Here is a 19,546-nt window from a genome sequence, read left to right as displayed (position 1 = left end):
TGATCATTGTATGAAGTCATACACAGCATGCACCCATGTGCCATGCTTACCGGAAAAATGATGTTATCCGGTCGGTGTCCTAACTGCAAATGACCACTGGTCAACTGATGACTTGGGTTGTCCACTGGAGGGCGTTGTCAGTTTAAATGTTGTTGCCAGGGATGCGTGCTCAAAGGGAGGAGTCAAGTATCAGCATGTCAGTATCGACAGTGCTGCCAGAAGCGCGCAATTCAAATTAATCAAAAGAATATAATGAAAAAAGCACAATTTAACAAAGCTAAATGCTAGATATGAACAGAAAATGAATGGCCTACTAAAGTTAGCAATGTTTAATAAATGTATAAGGATTTTGAACGGAATATGGTACGCCGTCCCCATATATATCGTGAATTGTCACAAAAATCTATTGGCATGGGTTTATATATTAAAAAGATGCTTATTAACATTAGTGCAGTTTGTTTTTGACATTGAGAACATCGTGAAGAACCTCTCTGAATGCCCAAAAACCTCTTTTTGTGAAAAAACCAAGAAATATGGTACGCCGTCCCCATATATATAGTGAATTGTCACAAAAATCTATTGGCATGGGTTTGTATATTGAAACGATGTTTATTAACGTTATTTAAGTTTGTTTTTGACATTAAAATATCATACAAAATGTCCAACAATGCTACAAAACCACTTTTTGTGAAAAAACCGAAATATGGTACGGTTTACCCATGTAGATTTTCACAGAAAAGTTATGGTCATGTTTTTGTACATTGTATGTTAAAATGATTTTTTAACTTTATTACAAAATGATTTAACGTTATGGAGTTAGTTCAGGTTAGGTTAGGAATGGAATTGGGAAAGAGATTGTATTTAAGGGTGCAGGAAAGGGAAACCTAATCATTTTTGGCTCTCTATTTAGGGCCATAAAGCCTTTTCAGTAGCTGCTCTTCAGCAAGAGGAAGCAAAGTAGTTTGGACTTTGCCGAGCATAGAGTCAGCTATGACGGCCAACTCTCAGTCTCGTTCAAAATCCTGAATGGCAGCTGCCTTCTCTACCAGTGCCTCCTCCCTAGCCTTTTCTATTGTTTCTGGGCACTTCTCCTTATCATAAGGAGCAGTAGCCTCAGAAAACTTTTTAATCGAGCCACTGAACCTTCTGGTTGCCTCTTTGCAGCATTCCTGGCTTTTTTGGCCACTTTCTCAGCAATCTTCGGGTCAGCAATACCCTTAGATGCCATTTCATCACCAATTGCAGCTGATCTTGCTGCTGCACGTTTTTTGTTACTTTTCACCACTGTTTGGCCATAGCTGTTAAGCAAAAAAATAACCTAATAAAGATTGCAGATGAATGAGAAAAGAGTAAGAGTGAAAATAAGTGGGTGATTGAGTGTGAGATGGTGAATGTCTAAATCTCAAATGACTCCTGATCAATTGCTGACTTTGTGTTGTCAACAGGGAACGTACACATATCAGATAACTTCATACAATTGCTTGTATACCTCATGTTCCTATGAGTTATCAACTTGTTTGAATTGTCGTGTATTGCTTGTCTTGGTACACTGTGTTTTTGTACTTAATCAAAAACTTAACACTACCTGGTTGATCCTGCCAGTAGTCATATGCTTGTCTCAAAGATTAAGCCATGCATGTCTAAGTACATACTTTAACAAAGTGAAACCGCGAATGGCTCATTAAATCAGTTACGGTTCCTCGGATATTCCATTTTACATGGATAACTGTGGTAATTCTAGAGCTAATACATGAACAAGTGCTCCAACCAATCAGTTTTTCGGAATTGATTCGGAAGGAACGCATTTATTCGTACAAGACCAATGGTCCATTAAGCCATGTTCATGCTTCGGCCTGTTCATGGTGGGCCTAGTGATACTCTTTCGAGAGTATTGCAAGACTTTAAATGACTTTGAATAACTGAGCAAATCGTATAGCCTCTGTGCTGACGATGTATCCCTCAAGCAACTGCCTTATCAACTTTCGATGGTAGATTATGCGCCTACCATGGTTGTAACGGGTAACGGGGAATCAGGGTTCGATTCCGGAGAGGGAGCCTTAGAAACGGCTACCACATCCAAGGAAGGCAGCAGGCGCGCAAATTACACAATCCCAGTACGGGGATGTAGTGACGAAAAATAACGATACGGGACTCTATTGAGGCCCCGTAATCGGAATGAGCACAACTTAAATCCTTTAACGAGGATCTATTGGAGGGCAAGTCTGGTGCCAGCAGCCGCGGTAATCCCATGATACAGTGTCCTTATGATAAGTAGTGACCCCTGGCGGTGACCTTGAGAACCAATTTGGCTTTTTAAAGCTTAAATATAATGACACACTTCAATTTTGATTGGTTGTTATTCTATTGGGGTGGCTTTTGGAGCCTCCCCTCATTGTGATATAATAGAATAGATTACTATATTTACGTCATTTCTAGTTTAAGTTCAACAGTGTAAACAACAAAAAGTTAATTGTGAATTTTGGGTGAATTTCAACCAATTTGTCTACAACAAAAAGTCAATTGTGAATTTTGGGTGAATTTCAACCCATTCGTCTACAACGAAAGTGTAAACTGTGAATTTTAGATGATCTTCAGTCGTTCAACTTTTAACCGTGAATCAACGACAATGGAACAGTTTTATATATCAGTTCTCAATAAACTTGTTTACTTCGAGCAGCAATTCCAACTTACAGGTGTGGATAATCTACGAGATAAAATTCTGGATTACTTCAGTGAACTATATAAAATGAAAGCCGAAGCAGAAACCGTAAATGTAACTTCAAGTAATGATAATCATGTTACACTGGAAAATATCAAATGGTACAATACAATAATAAATGAAATTTACCTTTTATATGAGTTCACATACGAAGAAGGGTTCTTCAGGTTATTGACGCGTCTTCAAAATTTCATGAAAGCCAAGATTCAACAACTGAAATTTATAGAAAATCAAGTGTCAACAAGTACAAATAATTGAAAAGTGTACACATATAAGAAACAGTTTATAAAAGTATCTGTAAATTTAAATTATAATAAATTGATATTGACCAATTATTGTGTCTATTTTTAAATTTAATCCTTGGATAAATATTCCGTCACAGTCATTCAAATAAAAAATTTTGTCCTCAAAAAAAACATGGCTAGTAGAATAATAAATCAGGACACTGCAAGGAATAAAATGACTGCTCTAACAAATCGGGCTCAACATCTACGGAAACGAATAGAAGAGATGGGTTGGTCAGGTATAAATGAATGGACGTATGGTATACGAGAAACCGTGAAATCCACATATATTAAAACGTAAATTACCGAAAAGAACACCCTGCTTACCCTCTGTTGTGAATTGATTGAAGTCGATATTATACGGATGCAAATCTTACGAGGATTAATTGAAAATATACACGCTCCTACTCTATTATGTATACTCTAATTAAATATCTTCCACGATTTCGCTTCTGATTAGAGTTTAACCGAATAAACAAATTCAAATAAAATTTATATGTCAAACTTAGTATTTAATTTTTGATTATCTTATATTTTTTCCATTAAAATATTTCTGTTTTTGTTTAACAAAATTTGTTTCAAAGCTCTTTACAGATGATGTTTTTTTTATAAATTCATAATTGAGAAATCAGAATTTTAATTGAATATAACAGGTAGTGGGGTATATAATGGGTTTATTTCAAGGTTTTTTATGTTATATAATAGCTGAATACGAATTATATCAATTTCATTCAATTGACATACATAATTATATGTTGAACTTTCTGGTGGAGGCATTTCCCTTTCCAAAACTTTCTTTATTGAGCCTGTCAAATCAAGAAACATGATGATGGTGGTGGTGGTTGTGGAGGTTGTGAGTACCAAAGAAAAGTAAAACATGGATAGAGAACAAAGAAAACAGAGAGAAAAAAAGAAAATAGAAAATTCAATTAATTCGGACAATCCAAAACACTCAAGTTGCTGTCAGTAAGTCACAATTTTCTTAATTCTTTTGAGTGTTAATCCTTTTCTTCATTAGGAAAACTGAGAGAGAAACAATAAACTCACCGAAAATCCAAGTATTCCAAACTTCGGATTCCAAATCTCGGATCAAAACAATTGTCGCATAAATTGCTAGTAAATGAAAAATCGTTAATACAATTACATTTTCTACACTTTTCTCAAGCTCTGATTGTCGATCCATATCATACATGTGAGTTGTACTATTCACGAACCAAGTAAAATATAGACTATTCACATATCGCCGAATAACCGCAATTAGAAGTGATGTCGATATTGATTCAGACCATACATAGACTGGAACCAACCACGGAATTAGAATGATGAAAAGACATAACAAATCGGATATAATTTGAAAAAGAAAGAAAGAGAGAGAGAGAAATGAAGAAAATAGAAAATTCAATTAATTCAGACAATCCAAAACACTCAAGTTGCTGTCAGTAAGTCACAATTTCTTTAATTCTTTTGAGTTCGATGAGTTTATTGTTTCTCTCTCAGTTTTCCTAATGAAGAAAAGGATTAACACTCAAAAGAATTAAGAAAGTGTGACAGCAACTTGAGTGTTTTGGATTGTCCGAATTAATTGAATTTTCTATTTTCTTTTTCTCTCTGTTTTCTTTGTTCTCTATCCATGTTTTACTTTTCTTTGGTACTCACAACCTCCACAACCACCACCATCATCATGTTTCTTGATTTGACAGGCTCAATAAAGAAAGTTTTGGAAGGAAATGCCTCCACCAGAAAGTTCAACATATTATGTATGTCAATTGAATGAAATTGATATAATTCGTATTCAGCTATTATATAACATAAAACCTTGAAATAAACCCATTATATACCCCTACCTGTTATATAATTAAAATTCTGATTTCTCAATATGAATTTATAAAAAAAACATCATCTGTAAAGAGCTTTGAAACAAATTTTGTTAAACAAAAACAGAAATATTTTAATGGAAAAAATATAAGATAATCAAAAATTAAATACTAAGTTTGACATATAAATTTTTATTTGAATTTGTTTATTCGGTTAAACTCTAATCAGAAGCGAAATCGTGCGGAAGATATTTAATTAAGAGTATACATAATAGAGTTAGTAGGAGCGTGTATATTTTCAATTAATCCTCGTAAGATTTGCATCCGTATAATATCGACTTCAATCAATTCACAACATAGAGGGTAAGCAGGGTGTTCTTTTCCGGGTAATTTACGTTTTAATATATGTGGGATTTCACGGTTTCTCGTATACTCATACGTCCATTCATTTATACCTGACCAACCCATCTCTTCTATTCGTTTCCGTAGATGTTGAGCCCGATTTGTTAGAGCAGTCATTTTATTCCTTGCAGTGTCCTGATTTATTATTCTACTAGCCATGTTTTTTGAGGACAAAATTTTTATTTGAATGACTGTGACGGAATATTTATCAAGGATTAAATTTAAAATAGACACAATAATTAGTCAATATCAATTTATTATAATTTAAATTTACAGATACTTTTATAAACTGTTTCTTATATGTACACTTTTCAATTATTTGTACTTGTTGACACTTGATTTTCTATAAATTTCAGTTGTTGAATCTGGCTTTCATGAAATTTTGAAGACGCGTCAATAACCTGAAGAACCCTTCTTCGTATGTGAACTCATATAAAGGTAAATTTCATTTATTATTGTATTGTACCATTTGATATTTTCAGTGTAACATGATTATCATTACTTGAAGTTACATTTACGGTTTCTGCTTCGGCTTTCATTTTATAGTTCACTGAAGTAATCCAGAATTTTATCTCGTAGATTATCCACACCTGTAAGTTGGAATTGCTGCAAGTAAACAAGTTTATTGAGAACTGATATATAAACTGTTCCATTGTCGTTGATTCACGGTTAAAAGTTGAACGACTGAAGATCATCTAAAATCACAGTTTACACTTTCGTTGTAGACGAATGGGTTGAAATTCACCCAAAATTCACAATTAACTTTTTGTTGTTTACACTGTTGAACTTAAACTAGAAATGACGTAAATATAGTAATCTATTCTATTATATCACAATGAGGGAGTAAAAAAGGCTCCCAAAAGCCACCCCAATAGAATAACAACCAATCAAAATTGAAGTGTGTCATTATATTTAAGCTTTAAAAAGCCAAATTGGTTCTCAAGGTCACCGCCAGGGGTCACTTCTTATCATAAGGACACTGTATCATGGTTTCATATAGAATATGCTAGAAATTTACCTGTATATAGGGACACACGGTATAGACACCCGGTATGATCACCCTGTATAGACATACTATAGGAACATTTTAGACCGTTTGAGACACCCTGTGTAAAAATGGGCCAGAGATGTACTTTTTATACTACTTTCATACCTATTGGGTCCACTGAAAATGAAGTAGACGTAGTTGTTAGGGACTTTACTTGTTCTCACGAACTTGTACGGCCCCGCATCACTCTCTTCTGGTGGTTACTTTAATAGTGTATTGACACTATTAACCAAATCCCTACCAAAGTCCGTAGGTTTAACTACCTTACGTTGTCTGCGGTGTTTCGCGAAAGGGAATCTGGTTAATATTCCAGAACCTGACTTGGGAGAGTTGCTCTTGTTATTTATAGCAAGAGTATATGCGGTAACGCAAACCCATATGGAGATGTTTCCAAAAGTCCTGGGGAGAGTTGTCTCTTCTTGTTAAGGTGCCAAGTCCCTGGAATCGGTTTAACCGGAGATGAGTTTCAGCACCGTAGCACCGCGGCTCTTGCGGTGTCCAGAGCACTTTTGGAAACCCTTGAAAATCCATATGCGAGACTCATAAATTTCCAGTCAGACCGTACCCATATCCGCAGCAGGTCTCCAAGGTGAACAGCCTCTGGTCACTAGACTAATGTAGATAAGGGAAGTCGGCAAAGCGGATCCGTAACTTCGGGAAAAGGATTGGCTCTGAAAACTGAGCTGGTCGGGCTAAAGCCAGAAGCAAGTACTACATTGTACTGAGACTGGATGAAATTTCTATGTTATTTATAGCATAGTTATAGATTCTGGACTTGTGTCTTTGTGATCTTGTGTATGACTATAGCTAGGATCCTTTACCCATTATAGCTTAGCAGAGCTTCGGTTATGTTAACTATGATGGTGTAGAGGGTAATCCTTTCGGCCAGCGAAAAACAGTTGACTCAGAACTGGCACGGACCCCGGGAATCCGACTGTCTAATGCACGATCGTGGTCGAACGCCCACTTCGCCCATCTCGGGTAAGAGGTACCATAGCTCTATTAAACATGGGAGAGGCTCATTGAGTGCTCGACAGGCAATACCAGTGCCGTCACCTGCGCTGTTAAAAGCGGGGTTGTACATCTGGAAGTCATGACCATGAGTCTTGTGTGGGCACAAGATATTGACGTGATTGACGAAAAATCCGAAGGCATACCCATTCGTTAGTTCAACCAAGCCTAGAAAACTTGGAAGAGCGGTGAAGTTTGGGGAGTCATATGCTTGTCTCAAAGATTAAGCCATGCATGTCTAAGTACATACTTTAACAAAGTGAAACCGCGAATGGCTCATTAAATCAGTTACGGTTCCTCGGATATTCCATTTTACATGGATAACTGTGGTAATTCTAGAGCTAATACATGAACAAGTGCTCCAACCAATCAGTTTCTCGGAATTGATTGGAAGGAACGCATTTATTCGTACAAGACCAATGGTCCATTAAGCCATGTTCATGCTTCGGCCTGTTCATGGTGGGCCTAGTGATACTCTTTCGAGAGTATTACAAGACTCAAAATGACTTTGAATAACTGAGCAAATCGTATAGCCTCTGTGCTGACGATGTATCCCTCAAGCAACTGCCTTATCAACTTTCGATGGTAGATTATGCGCCTACCATGGTTGTAACGGGTAACGGGGAATCAGGGTTCGATTCCGGAGAGGAGCCTTAGAAACAGCTACCACATCAAGGAAGGCAGCAGGCGCGCAAATTACACAATCCCAGTACGGGGATGTAGTGACGAAAAATAACGATACGGGACTCTATTGAGGCCCCGTAATCGGAATGAGCACAACTTAAATCCTTTAACGAGGATCTATTGGAGGGCAAGTCTGGTGCCAGCAGCCGCGGTAATTCCAGCTCCAATAGCGTATATTAAAGTTGTCTGTGGAATCAAGACGAAAGCTTTATATTATACAATCTTCCAGTAATTACTCATACTATTTTTCCCTGTGAATAGTTAACCTAATTCTACTTTAAGTTTTTCCGGCGTGTTAAATTCATTGTAGATGTGGCACTAAACACATAAAAGTTAGAGTGGACCCCATCAGGGTGGTCCGGAGCGATCTGGTTGATTTGTAATATAGAGGCGAGTCAGGCGTTAACCAACTGATCACCTCCGCGCGGTAACGAACGGTAACGAAAGGACGGTATCTCTATTCCGGGACTAACCTTCAGCAATGAAGGCGTGACGGTAAATGTCGGCGTTGAGTTACGACTAGTTCACTCTAGTGTAAACTCTTAATACGTCTCTCATGGAGGAAACACTCTTCGGAGTGATGTAAACACCTGATTTCGGGCCTCTTTACACACTCACTAAGCAATTAGTAAAGCGAAGAACAATTAATCGGTGAGAGATACGTTGACAGGGAGAGTAGAAGAGAGTAAGCCTTGTTTTGCGTGTAGATCCATCTGGAACAGAGCCTTCATTTCTCTGTGGTAGCCAGGAAGCGCCTAGAAAGCGGGGAGTCGTACGAAAGTACGGCGTGGATCATGCACGAACTTGAGCGAAACCTTCATTAATTCCGAAAAGTAGCCACCTTAGTGCGGGTGTGTGAATCCTAGGGCCAAGACCAGCCTGTGCTTTCTAACGTAGGAAGATAGCTCTTATTTGAAGAGTGACGCTTCACTGTTTGGTGAAGTTCGGGTGAAGTTTCCTATCACAAGGAAACTTCTAACAGGTGCAGCCTGGATACATGGTGGTATCCTTTGAAAGACTCCCTTGGGAGAAATTCAATGGAGAATACATCATGTTGAAATGGTGAATCCTGGGTGAAGTTCTCAAGTTTGCGGTTACTTTCTAACGAATGGATCCAAACCTCTCTAACATCGATGACATGCACAGATGAAGGCTTCTGAATTAGGAATTAGTAATTAGTAATTAGACAAACCTTTAGCTATCCTTCCCTTTCCTATCATTAACTTCCCTTCCATTGTCCAAGAGTAGTTAAACTTAGGAATAGTGTTTAGAATATGCTCAAATTTACACAGTTAATAGATCAGAGACAGTGTTATGCAAGGTGTCGAAAGGTGTCGTGAGGTGTCGCAAGAAGTGTGTTAGTGTTGAGATAATTATCAGACTTTAGTAAAGACCATCAAATATACCAGTATCAGTAGTTAGTTACAAGATTCCCGTTTTGCAGACTTAGAGCTTGGAAAATTCAGTTTAGTGCAATTCAGTTAGCAGTAGTTAGTCGCATTAGTTTCACATAGTGTCAGATATTTTCAATAGAATCAGATCAGGAATTAGCAAGACTCAAAGCAGCCATACAGATAGATTTTAGTAAAGTAGCCATCCTTCAATTCATCAGATTATAAGACATCAGCTCAGTAATAGGATCAGAAGAGACATCGTTTAGCTCACAAGCAACATAAGAATTAGGATTATAGTAGTTAGATAAAGCAAGAAGTTAGTAAAAAGTACAAAAAGTAGCACAGATAGTCAGATCAACGTTTCCACTAATCCAACACACAGAACAAGATTAGTAACCAAAATTTTAGCCACATGACTATACCATGAACTCACCTCATAGATAGCATTTTAGCCTTCAGTTTTAACATCTTTTATTCGCCTGACTCCTCTCTATACGCAGATTGACAGGGTAGCTCTTGACTCACCCAAAGGGGTCCCTCGAGTCTTACAATCGCAAACTTATACAAATTATCCAATAAGCTATCAATCAATCAATATACTATAGAGTTTTTGTCTCCACAGGCTGGCGACCTAGTTTTAGTACTTAGTACAATTATCATTTTTAATAAGTCAAAATAACATTACAAATTTAACATGGCCACAGGCATCAAAGAAATAGAGAAGCTCCAAGAGGAAGTTAGATCATATGTACAAAGTGTAGCAAGCAAAGTAACAAAAGGCCAGGGTGTTTCATCCTCACAAAGCTTACCAAGATCGTAAATGTTGCCCATGAAATGTCTCAAGATATAAGTCGCCTTAATGGCAAAGTTGAAGGTCTCCAATACGCTTTTGACTCACAAACTAAGAACTTAGCCAAGAAAGTAGAAGAGATCACAGTCCAGAGCCAAACAGTCAGTCGCGTGCAAGAAAAAGAAACAGATGAACCAAAGTCTTATGCTTCAGTAGCAAAACTAATACAACTTGAGAAAAAAGACTGCACACAAACTATCGTTGTTAAGAAGAAAGGGGTAAATAACCCAAAGATTCTTTTAGAACAGTTCCTCGACAAAATAGACCCAATAGCAAGACCTTGGCGTGTAGATAATATACGCATGACATTCGATAATCCATCTTTAGTAATTAGAACAAAAGATCCGCTAACAATAAGTCAGATAGGCCTAACTTCCAAGTACGGCTTCGAACATAAGGTGATTAAGAAACGCAGACCACTCATGATTATCAAGAATGTCGCACGGGATATCGATAAGAATACCATTATTACCCTTCTAGCCAACCAAAACTCCTTCTCCGCAGACGAGATGAAACTTAAGTTCGAAACTGGTAACAAGCACTCGAACGCTTGTGACCTTGTGATTGAGACATCAGTTGAACTACGGAAAAAGTTATTAAAAACTGGTTGTATTTACGTCCACCACTCACGATGTCGAGTCGAAGATTATTTCAAATTAGTAAAATGTTACAAGTGTCAGGGATATGGTCACATATCTAAACACTGTAAAAGAGATGAGATCTGCATTCACTGCTCTGAAAAACACGCGACCAAGCTTTGTCCCAACTTAGATAAACCGCCGCTGTGTATTAACTGTAAGAGATCAACCAGAGATGCGAAACATAAGTCTACAGACCCATGTTGCCTCATGCGGTCAATAGCAATGAAACATCAAGTTCAGGCATTCAATTATTCATTTGATGACATTTAATACCTTGAGATATTCACTAGAAACATATTCCACCAGAAGTATACACTCAATACACAATGGAGCATTTTAGACTAATTTTACTAATCAATTAACATAATTATTATATTTCCCTTTTTATCCCTTTTAACCTTTTAACCTCTCTTCTTCTTCATCACTGTCAATCACGACCTCTGTCTTCTCATGAGTAATTTAGTCGGCAACAAGTCAAAAACCCCTCAAGCTGTCAGAGTTTCTTCTCAGACAAACTTGTTTGCTCTGTTTATGTTACTTCTGTCAGCTTTTTTAACCATGTTATGACTCTTCAAGATACGAACATATCTTGTTGAGAAACAGACATAAATCACATGAGTACTCGTCAGCGCATGTGCGTATCTTACAAGAACACGGCATGCGCTGCAATGTCTCATGACTTAGTCCGAAATTTTTACTGAGAAGACAACAGGCTCTGATGACAGTGATGAAAATAAATAACCACATACGAGAATCACCAAAGCAACTTAGACGGGAACACATGTAGTTTAGATTAGAGATCCTAGGGATCTACTCTTAGTAATAAAGTCGCCGTCACACAACATGACTTTAATTAGTCGAAGTGGCGGGGTGGATGGTGGGCCGACTTTGCGTGTTCCCGTATATTAAAGTTGTCTTGGCCCTAGGATTCACACACCCGCACTAAGGTGGCTACTTTTCGGAATTAACGAAGGTTTCGCTCAAGTTCGTGCATGATCCACGCCGTACTTTCGTACGACTCCCCGCTTTCTAGGCGCTTCCTGGCTACCACAGAGATATGAAGGCTCTGTTCCAGATGGATCTACACGCAAAACAAGGCTTACTCTCTTCTACTCTCCCTGTCAACGTATCTCTACACAGATTAATTGTTCTTCGCTTTACTAATTGCTTAGTGAGTGTGTAAAGAGGCCCGAAATCAGGTGTTTACATCACTCCGAAGAGTGTTTCCTCCGTGAGAGACGTATTAAAAGTTTCCACTAGAGTGAACTAGTCGTAACTCAACGCCGACATTTACCGTCACGCCTTCATTGCTGAAGGTTAGTCCCGGAATGGAGATACCGTCCATTGGTTTACCGTCTGTTACCTCGTGGAGGTGACCAGTTGGATATCGCCTGACTCCGCCTCTATATTACAAATCAACCAGATCGCTCCGGACCACCCTGATGGGGTCCACTCTAACTTTTATGTGTTTAGTGCCACATCTACAATGAATTTAACACGCCGGAAAAACTTAAAGTAGAATTAGGTTAACTATTCACAGGGAAAAATAGTATGAGTAATTACTGGAAGATTGTATAATATAAAGCTTTCGTCTTGATTCCACAGACCTGTGCTTTCTAATATAGGAAGATAGCTCTTATTTGAAGAGTGATGCTTCACTGTTTGGTGAAGTTCGGTGTAAGTTTCCTATCACTAGGAAACTTCTAACAGGTGCAGCCTGGATACATGATGGTATCCTTTGAAAGACTCCCTTGGGAGAAATTCAATGGAAAATACATCATGTTGAAACGGTGAATCTTGGGTGAAGTTTTTGGTGTGCGGTTACTTTCTAACGAATGGATCCAAACCTCTCTAACATCGATGACATGCACAGATGAAGGCTTCTGACTTAGGAATTAGAAATTAGTAATTAGACATACCTTTAGCTATCCTTCCCTCTCCTATCATTAACTTCCCTTCCATTGTCCAAGAGTAGTTAAACTTAGGAATAGTGTTTAGAATATGCTCAAATTTACACAGTTAATAGATCAGAGACAGTGTTATGCAAGGTGTCGAAAGGTGTCGTGAGGTGTCGCAAGAAGTGTGTTAGTGTTGAGATAATTGTTAGACTTTAGTAAAGACCATCAAATATACCAGTTTCAGTACTTAGTAACAAGATTCCCGTTTTGCAGACTTAGAGCTTGAAAATTCAGATTAGTGTAATTCAGTTAAAAGTAGTTAGTCATTATCAGTTTCCCATAGTGTTAGATATTTTTCAATAGATTAGAATAGGAATTAGCAAGACTTGTAGCAGCCATACAGATAGTACTTAGTAAAAATAGCCATCCATCAATCAAACCATTAGATAGTAAGACATCAGCTTAGTGTTAGGATCAAAGAAGACTTCGTTAGTTTACTAGTAACATAGAGATCACATTAGAGTAGTTAGATAACACTAATAGTTAGAAAAGAGTTAGTTCAAAAACAGAAAGAAAGACAGAGTAACGTTTCCACTAATATAACACTTAGAATAGTTTAGTAACCAAAATTTCACCCTTATGACTGTACCACGAAATCACCTCGCAATCATTATTTTAGCCTTCAGTTTTTAACATCTTTTATTCGCCTGACTCCCCTCTATACGCAGATTGACAAGATAGCTCTTGACTTACCCAAAGGGGTCCCTCGAGTCTTTATTATTTTTCAAACTTATACAAATTATCAAACGAGTTATCAATCAATCAATCAATACTATAGAGTTTTTGTCTCCACAGGCTGGCGACCTAGTTTTAGTACATAGTACAATAATCATTTTTTTATTAAGTCAAATTAACATTACAGAAATTTTAACATGGCCTCAGGCATCAAAGAAATAGAGAAGCTCCAAGAGGATCTTAGATCATATGTACAGAGTGTAGCAAGCAAAATAACAAAAGGTCAAGGTGATATCATCCTTACCAAATTAACTAAGATAGTTAATGTTGCCCATGAAATGTCTCAAGATATCAGTCGCCTTAACGGCAAAGTTGAGGGTCTCCAGTATGCTTTCGACTCACAAACTAAGAACTTAGTCAAGAAAGTTGAAGAGATCGCAGTCCAGAGTCAAACAGTCACCCATACAGTCAATCATGCACCAGATAAAGATACAGAGCAGTCAAAGTCTTACGCGTCAGTAGCCAAACTAATACAACAAGAGAAAAAAGACTTCACCCAAACAATAGTCATCAAGAAAAAGGGAGTAACTGACCCAAAAATTCTTAGAGAACAATTTCTTGCAAGAATCAACCCATCAGAAGCGCGTATGCATATAGATAATATACGTATGACATTTGACAATCCAGCTTTAGTAATAAGAACAGCAAGTCCGTTTACAGCAAGTCTAATAGCAAACGAATCCAAGAATGGATTCGAAACCAAAATAATCAAGAAACGTAGACCACTTATGATCATCAAAAATGTCGCACGGGATATCGATAAGTCAACCATCATTACCTCTCTAGCCAACCAGAATTCCTTCTCACCAGATGAGATGAAACTTAAGTTTGAAACTGGTAATAAGCACTCAAATGCTTGTGACCTTGTAATTGAGACATCACATGAGTTACGTAGAAAATTATTGAAAGATGGTTGTATCTACATCCATTACTCACGATGTCGAGTTGAAGATTTTTTCAAATTAGTCAAATGTTACAAGTGTCAGGGATATGGTCACATATCTAAATACTGTAAGAGAGATGAGATCTGCATTCACTGCTCTGAAAAACACGCGACCAAGCTTTGTCCTAATTTAGATAAACCGCCGCTGTGTATTAACTGTAAGAGATCAACTAGAGATGCGAAGCACAAGTCTACAGACCCATGCTGCCCCATGCGGTTAATAGCCATGAAGCATCAAATCCAGGCGTATAACTATTCAGGTCATACGCCTGAATGAGATATTCAATAGAAACATATTCCGCTAGAAGTACACACTCAATACACAATGGAAAAATGGAGCATTTTAGTCTAATTATACTAACTTATTAACATAATTATTATATTTCCCTTTTATACCTTTTAACCTTTTAACCTTTTAACCTCTCTCCTTCTTCATCACTGTCAATCACGACCTATGTCTTCTCACGAGTAACTTAGTCGGCAACAAGTCAAAAACCCCTCAAGCTGTCAGAGTTTCTTCTCAGACAAACTTGTTTGCTCTGTTTATGTTACTTCTGTCAGCTTTTTTAACCATGTTATGACTCTTCAGGATACTAACATATCCTGTTGAGAAACAGACATAAACACATGAGTACTCGTCAGCGCATGTGCGTATCTTACAAGAAAACGGCATGCGCTGCAATGTCTCATGACTTAGTCCGAAATTTTTACTGAGAAGACAGCAGGCTCTGATGACAGTGATGGAACAATAACCACGTACGAGAAACACCGAAGCAACTTAGACGGGAACACATGTAGTTTAGATTAGAGATCCTAGTGATCTACTCTTAGTAATAAAGTCGCCGTCACAAACATGGCTTTAATTAGTCGAAGTGGCGGGGTGGATGGTGGGCCGACTTTGCGTGTTCCCGTATATTAAAGTTGCTGCGGTTAAAAAGCTCGTAGTTGGATTTCAGTCATACCTATTGGGTCCACTGAAAAGGAAGTAGACGTAGTTGTTAGGGACTTTACTTGTTCTCACGAACTTGTACGGCCCCGCATCACTCTCTTCTGGTGGTTACTTTAATAGTGTATTGACAGAAATGTTCAATATTTGCTACCGATTCTCTTTATTGAGTGTCGGTTCAAGCAATTGAACCCTTTACCTTGAACAATTCAAATTGCTCAAAGAAGGCGTTCTAATCCTCGCAAGAGGTGCCTAAACACGGTATGATAAGTTATAGACTATTTATAGCTATATCTATCATCACCTTTCCTTGAATGATCTTGCATGGAATAATGAAATAGGACCTTGGTCTTATTTTCATTGGTCTTAAAGACACAAGGTAATGATTAAGAGGACAGACGGGGCATTTGTATTGCGACGCTAGAGGTGAAATTCTTGGACCGTCGCAAGACAAACTACAGCGAAAGTTTGCCAAGAATGTTTTCATTAATCAAGAACGAAAGTTAGAGGTTCGAAGGCGATCAGATACCGCCCTAGTTCTAACCATAAACGATGCCAACCAGCGATCATTCTGAGTAATATTATCATAACTCGAATGGAAGCTTCCGGGAAACCAAAGTTTTTGGGTTCCGGGGGAAGTATGGTTGCAAAGCTGAAACTTAAAGGAATTGACGGAAGGGCACCACCAGGAGTGGAGCTTGCGGCTTAATTTGACTCAACACGGGAAAACTCACCCGGCCCGGACACTGAAAGGATTGACAGATTGAGAGCTCTTCCTTGATTCAGTGGGTGGTGGTGCATGGCCGTTCTTAGTTGGTGGAGTGATTTGTCTGGTTAATTCCGATAACGAACGAGACTCTAACCTACTAAATAGACTTGCAGTTTAAACTGCAGTATTCCCCCTTAGTTGACCTAGAGGTGGTAATATCTTTGTGATCCTTCGGGTGATCGAAGCTCTATTACCGTTAAGCCTTTAGAATCAAATGAGGTAAGGATGCTGTAGCACTGTAAGAACTTCTTAGAGGGACAAGGGGCGCCTTAAGCCTCACGAAACAGAGCAATAACAGGTCTGTGATGCCCTTAGATGTCCGGGGCACGCGTGCTACACTGAAGTGGTCACCGTGTAAATGTTTCCTGCTCCGAAAGGAGTGGTAACCTTGAACCCATTTCGTGATGGGGATTGGGCATTGTAATTATTGCCCATGAACGAGGAATTTGTAAGCGTGAGTCATTAGCTTGCGTTGATTACGTCCCTGCCCTTTGTACACACCGCCCGTCGCTACTACCGATTGAATGATTTAGTGAGGACTTCGGACTGGTCAATCTAGACTATGAGGTAAAACTTAGAGTCAGATTGTGCTGGAAAGATGTTCAAACTTGATCATTTAGAGGAAGTAAAGTCGTAACAAGGTTTCCGTAGGTGAACCTGCGGAAGGATCATTAACAAACCCCATTGATATCAACGATATTGTATATCTTGTTGTTTATCTCTTCGTAGATCTTATTTATAGGACTATAAGAGAAGCATAGATTAACTTTGATAGCAGTAAAGTTTTATCAAACCCAATAAAAATCCATGCTTGCATGGTTAGACATTCATGTGTAAAAGCATGAGTGCTAGGTTATCCAAAGATAGCCATAATTATCCGTAGACGAAACTTGACATTCATGTATATTGTCAATCTGCTAGTGTGCTGGTACCTAGTAGCCCATTAACTTGGGATGCAAGGTTTAAAGAGGATAAGCTTGTTCACATAGTCATTTACTATTTATAGTGGTGTCATGTGCGACTTGTTGAAGTGGACTCCGCCAGGCATCTTTTCGAAGATGTGATATATCTTTATCCACATAATCATGTAGATTAATACGACAGTACTTGAATTGTCTTTGCTTGAGCAGACTTAAGATTGATAAAAAAGTCCCACGGAGGCACGATACACCTACAAGCGGTGGATCACTCGAATTACCAATCGATGAAGAACGTAGCTAGCTACGATAACCGGTGCGAATCGCAAGATACGCCGAGCACTTGAACTTCCAACGCACATTGCGGCTTTCAGTTTATTCTGAAGTCACATCTGTCTGAGAGTTGAGAAGATTAAATTACTAACTATCACATAGATAGACAAGGGGCCTCTGTCTATCATGTATAGGGATGACCGGATGGTCTATGCTTAGCAGCAGTAGTTTAACTACTACTCTGCTATGACTTAGTTCACATACGGCTTCGTAATATTTTAATCCTTTTCTTGGCTTGGTCCTTAACTGGATACAAGCCTAGTAAGGAGTTTGTATAGATGGTGGTGCATGGTGAAAACTTGTTGGTTGTGTATTGTTAAATACATCAACAGCCACAGAACAACGGGATGTTGGAATATATTTCACTGGCAGGGGATACCTGAGAATGCTGGTCAATCTGCCGACGCTCAAGTCGAACAGCGGATTAACATGACCCGAAGAAAAGGCTTCTCATATTAAAGGATCTCGTTTGTTACATAAAGGTGAATTATAGTCTGTTGGTTCTGTTGTTGTAATACTTAACATATACACAACATATATAACTTGTTAGTAGCGCATGTATCCCGTCTCCCATTATCAAGCAATAGTTTGGATCTTTCCAAACCTTTAACTTTGATCTCAGATCAGGTGAGGTTACCCGCCGAATTTAAGCATATTATTCAGCGGTGGAAAAGAAATCAAACGAGATTCCTTAGTAACGGCGAGTGAAAAGGATGAGTCCGGCGCAAGGTTTTCCATCGAAAGGTGGAAAGCGGTGCTGCGTAATGGTTAAAGTTATGATGTCAATCAGATCTGTAAGTCCCTCTGACAAGGGCTCTTTACCCAAAGACGGTTCTAGGCCGGTAGCAGATTCTGATAATTGAAATGTCAATTATTAACTTGTACGCGGATAGAGTCAGATTGCTTGAGAGTGTATCCAAATTGGAGGTAACCTCCCAAGACTAAATACGATGGTAATATCGATAGCAAACAAGTACCGTGAGGGAAAGTTGCAAAGTACTTTGAAGAGAGAGTTCAAAAGGACGTGAAACCGCTTGTAGTGAAACGGATAGAACCACGAAGTGTAGCTAAGAGGAGAATTCAGCTTCTTGTGCACTGTTTGTTTCATATGCTTGTCTTGAATGCTTTACAGTGTTCCAAGATCAGTAGACTTGGAGGAAACTCTTTGCCTACCCTTGGATCATGGCATCATATTTGTAACTATGACCACAGTGCATGAGAAGTGCATTTTCTTACACTCTTGTGCTCAAACCGCGACTAATGTGAGGGTTACCTTCGGGTTCCCACTCTCGTGATATCAGTAGGGTGTACTAACCATACAACCAATCAATACTGAGTTTTCACAGCCACTGATTCTTCTTGCAAGTTTCAGACTTGGCCTGTGAGCTTGTATTGGTAATCACACTGCATGTCACATTAGGCTGAATCTCTACTTAATTGTAGTAGTGCATTGGAACATGCTGACGGACCCAGTTAATCTTTCGTCGATGAGACCTGTTTCTTCACCAGTGTTGAAACAACTTATGGATTGATTGACTCTGGCAGTCTGTTGATGGCTTCAATGTATCTCTGACTTGATTCGGCGGTCAGTAGATCGGTAATCTATCCGACCCGTCTTGAAACACGGACCAAGGAGTCTAGTATATATGCAAGCTGATCAGTCTTGAATAGGCTTGAGAGGCGTATTGAAAGAAATTGATGTGATGGAGGTATAGACTTGTCTATATTTTCCCGCAACATCAACCCATGTTGTATCCACTTACCGTGATTTTCATGGAGTTCTATATACTAGTACCGAAAGATGGTGAACTAAGCCGGACAGATGAAGCCAGAGGAAACTCTGGTGGAGGTCTGTAGCGATTCTGACGTGCAAATCGATCGTCAGATCCGGGTTTAGGGGCGAAAGACTAATCGAACCGTCTAGTAGCTGGTTTCTTCCGAAGTTTCAGGATAGCTGGCACCAGCGGAAGTAAACACAGTAGCATCCGGTAGAGCGAATGATTGGAGGTCTTGGGGACGAAATGTCCTCAACCTACTCTCAAACTCCTAATGGGTGCGAAGTTCAACTTGTTAAAAAGCTCGATCTATGGTAGTAACA

At 38.7% G+C, this 19,546-nt stretch overlaps 1 protein-coding gene and 1 pseudogene across 1 annotated transcript; both read left to right on the top strand.

Annotated features, from left to right (window-relative positions):
* The first annotated feature begins 13,690 nt into the window (after positions 1-13,690).
* On the top strand, positions 13,691-15,403 carry LOC128396113 (uncharacterized). Its single transcript, XM_053356638.1, has one exon. The coding sequence runs from the start codon at positions 13,819-13,821 to the stop codon at positions 14,758-14,760; it is 942 nt and encodes a 313-aa protein (XP_053212613.1). The 5' UTR covers positions 13,691-13,818; the 3' UTR covers positions 14,761-15,403.
* A 1,964-nt stretch (positions 15,404-17,367) lies between these two features.
* LOC128396368 (5.8S ribosomal RNA) lies at positions 17,368-17,521 on the top strand (annotated as a pseudogene).
* Positions 17,522-19,546: the final 2,025 nt, after the last annotated feature.

Source organism: Panonychus citri, unplaced genomic scaffold (genome assembly GCF_014898815.1).
Source record: "Panonychus citri isolate SS breed McGregor unplaced genomic scaffold, ASM1489881v1 Contig00143, whole genome shotgun sequence".
NCBI lineage: Eukaryota > Metazoa > Arthropoda > Arachnida > Trombidiformes > Tetranychidae > Panonychus > Panonychus citri.
This window is presented reverse-complemented; position numbering and strand designations above follow the sequence as displayed.

Bases quoted from the DNA above. Each gene is read 5' to 3' on its own strand.
- LOC128396113 (XM_053356638.1), top strand. From the start codon at position 13,819: ATGTCTCAAGATATCAGTCGCCTTAACGGCAAAGTTGAGGGTCTCCAG.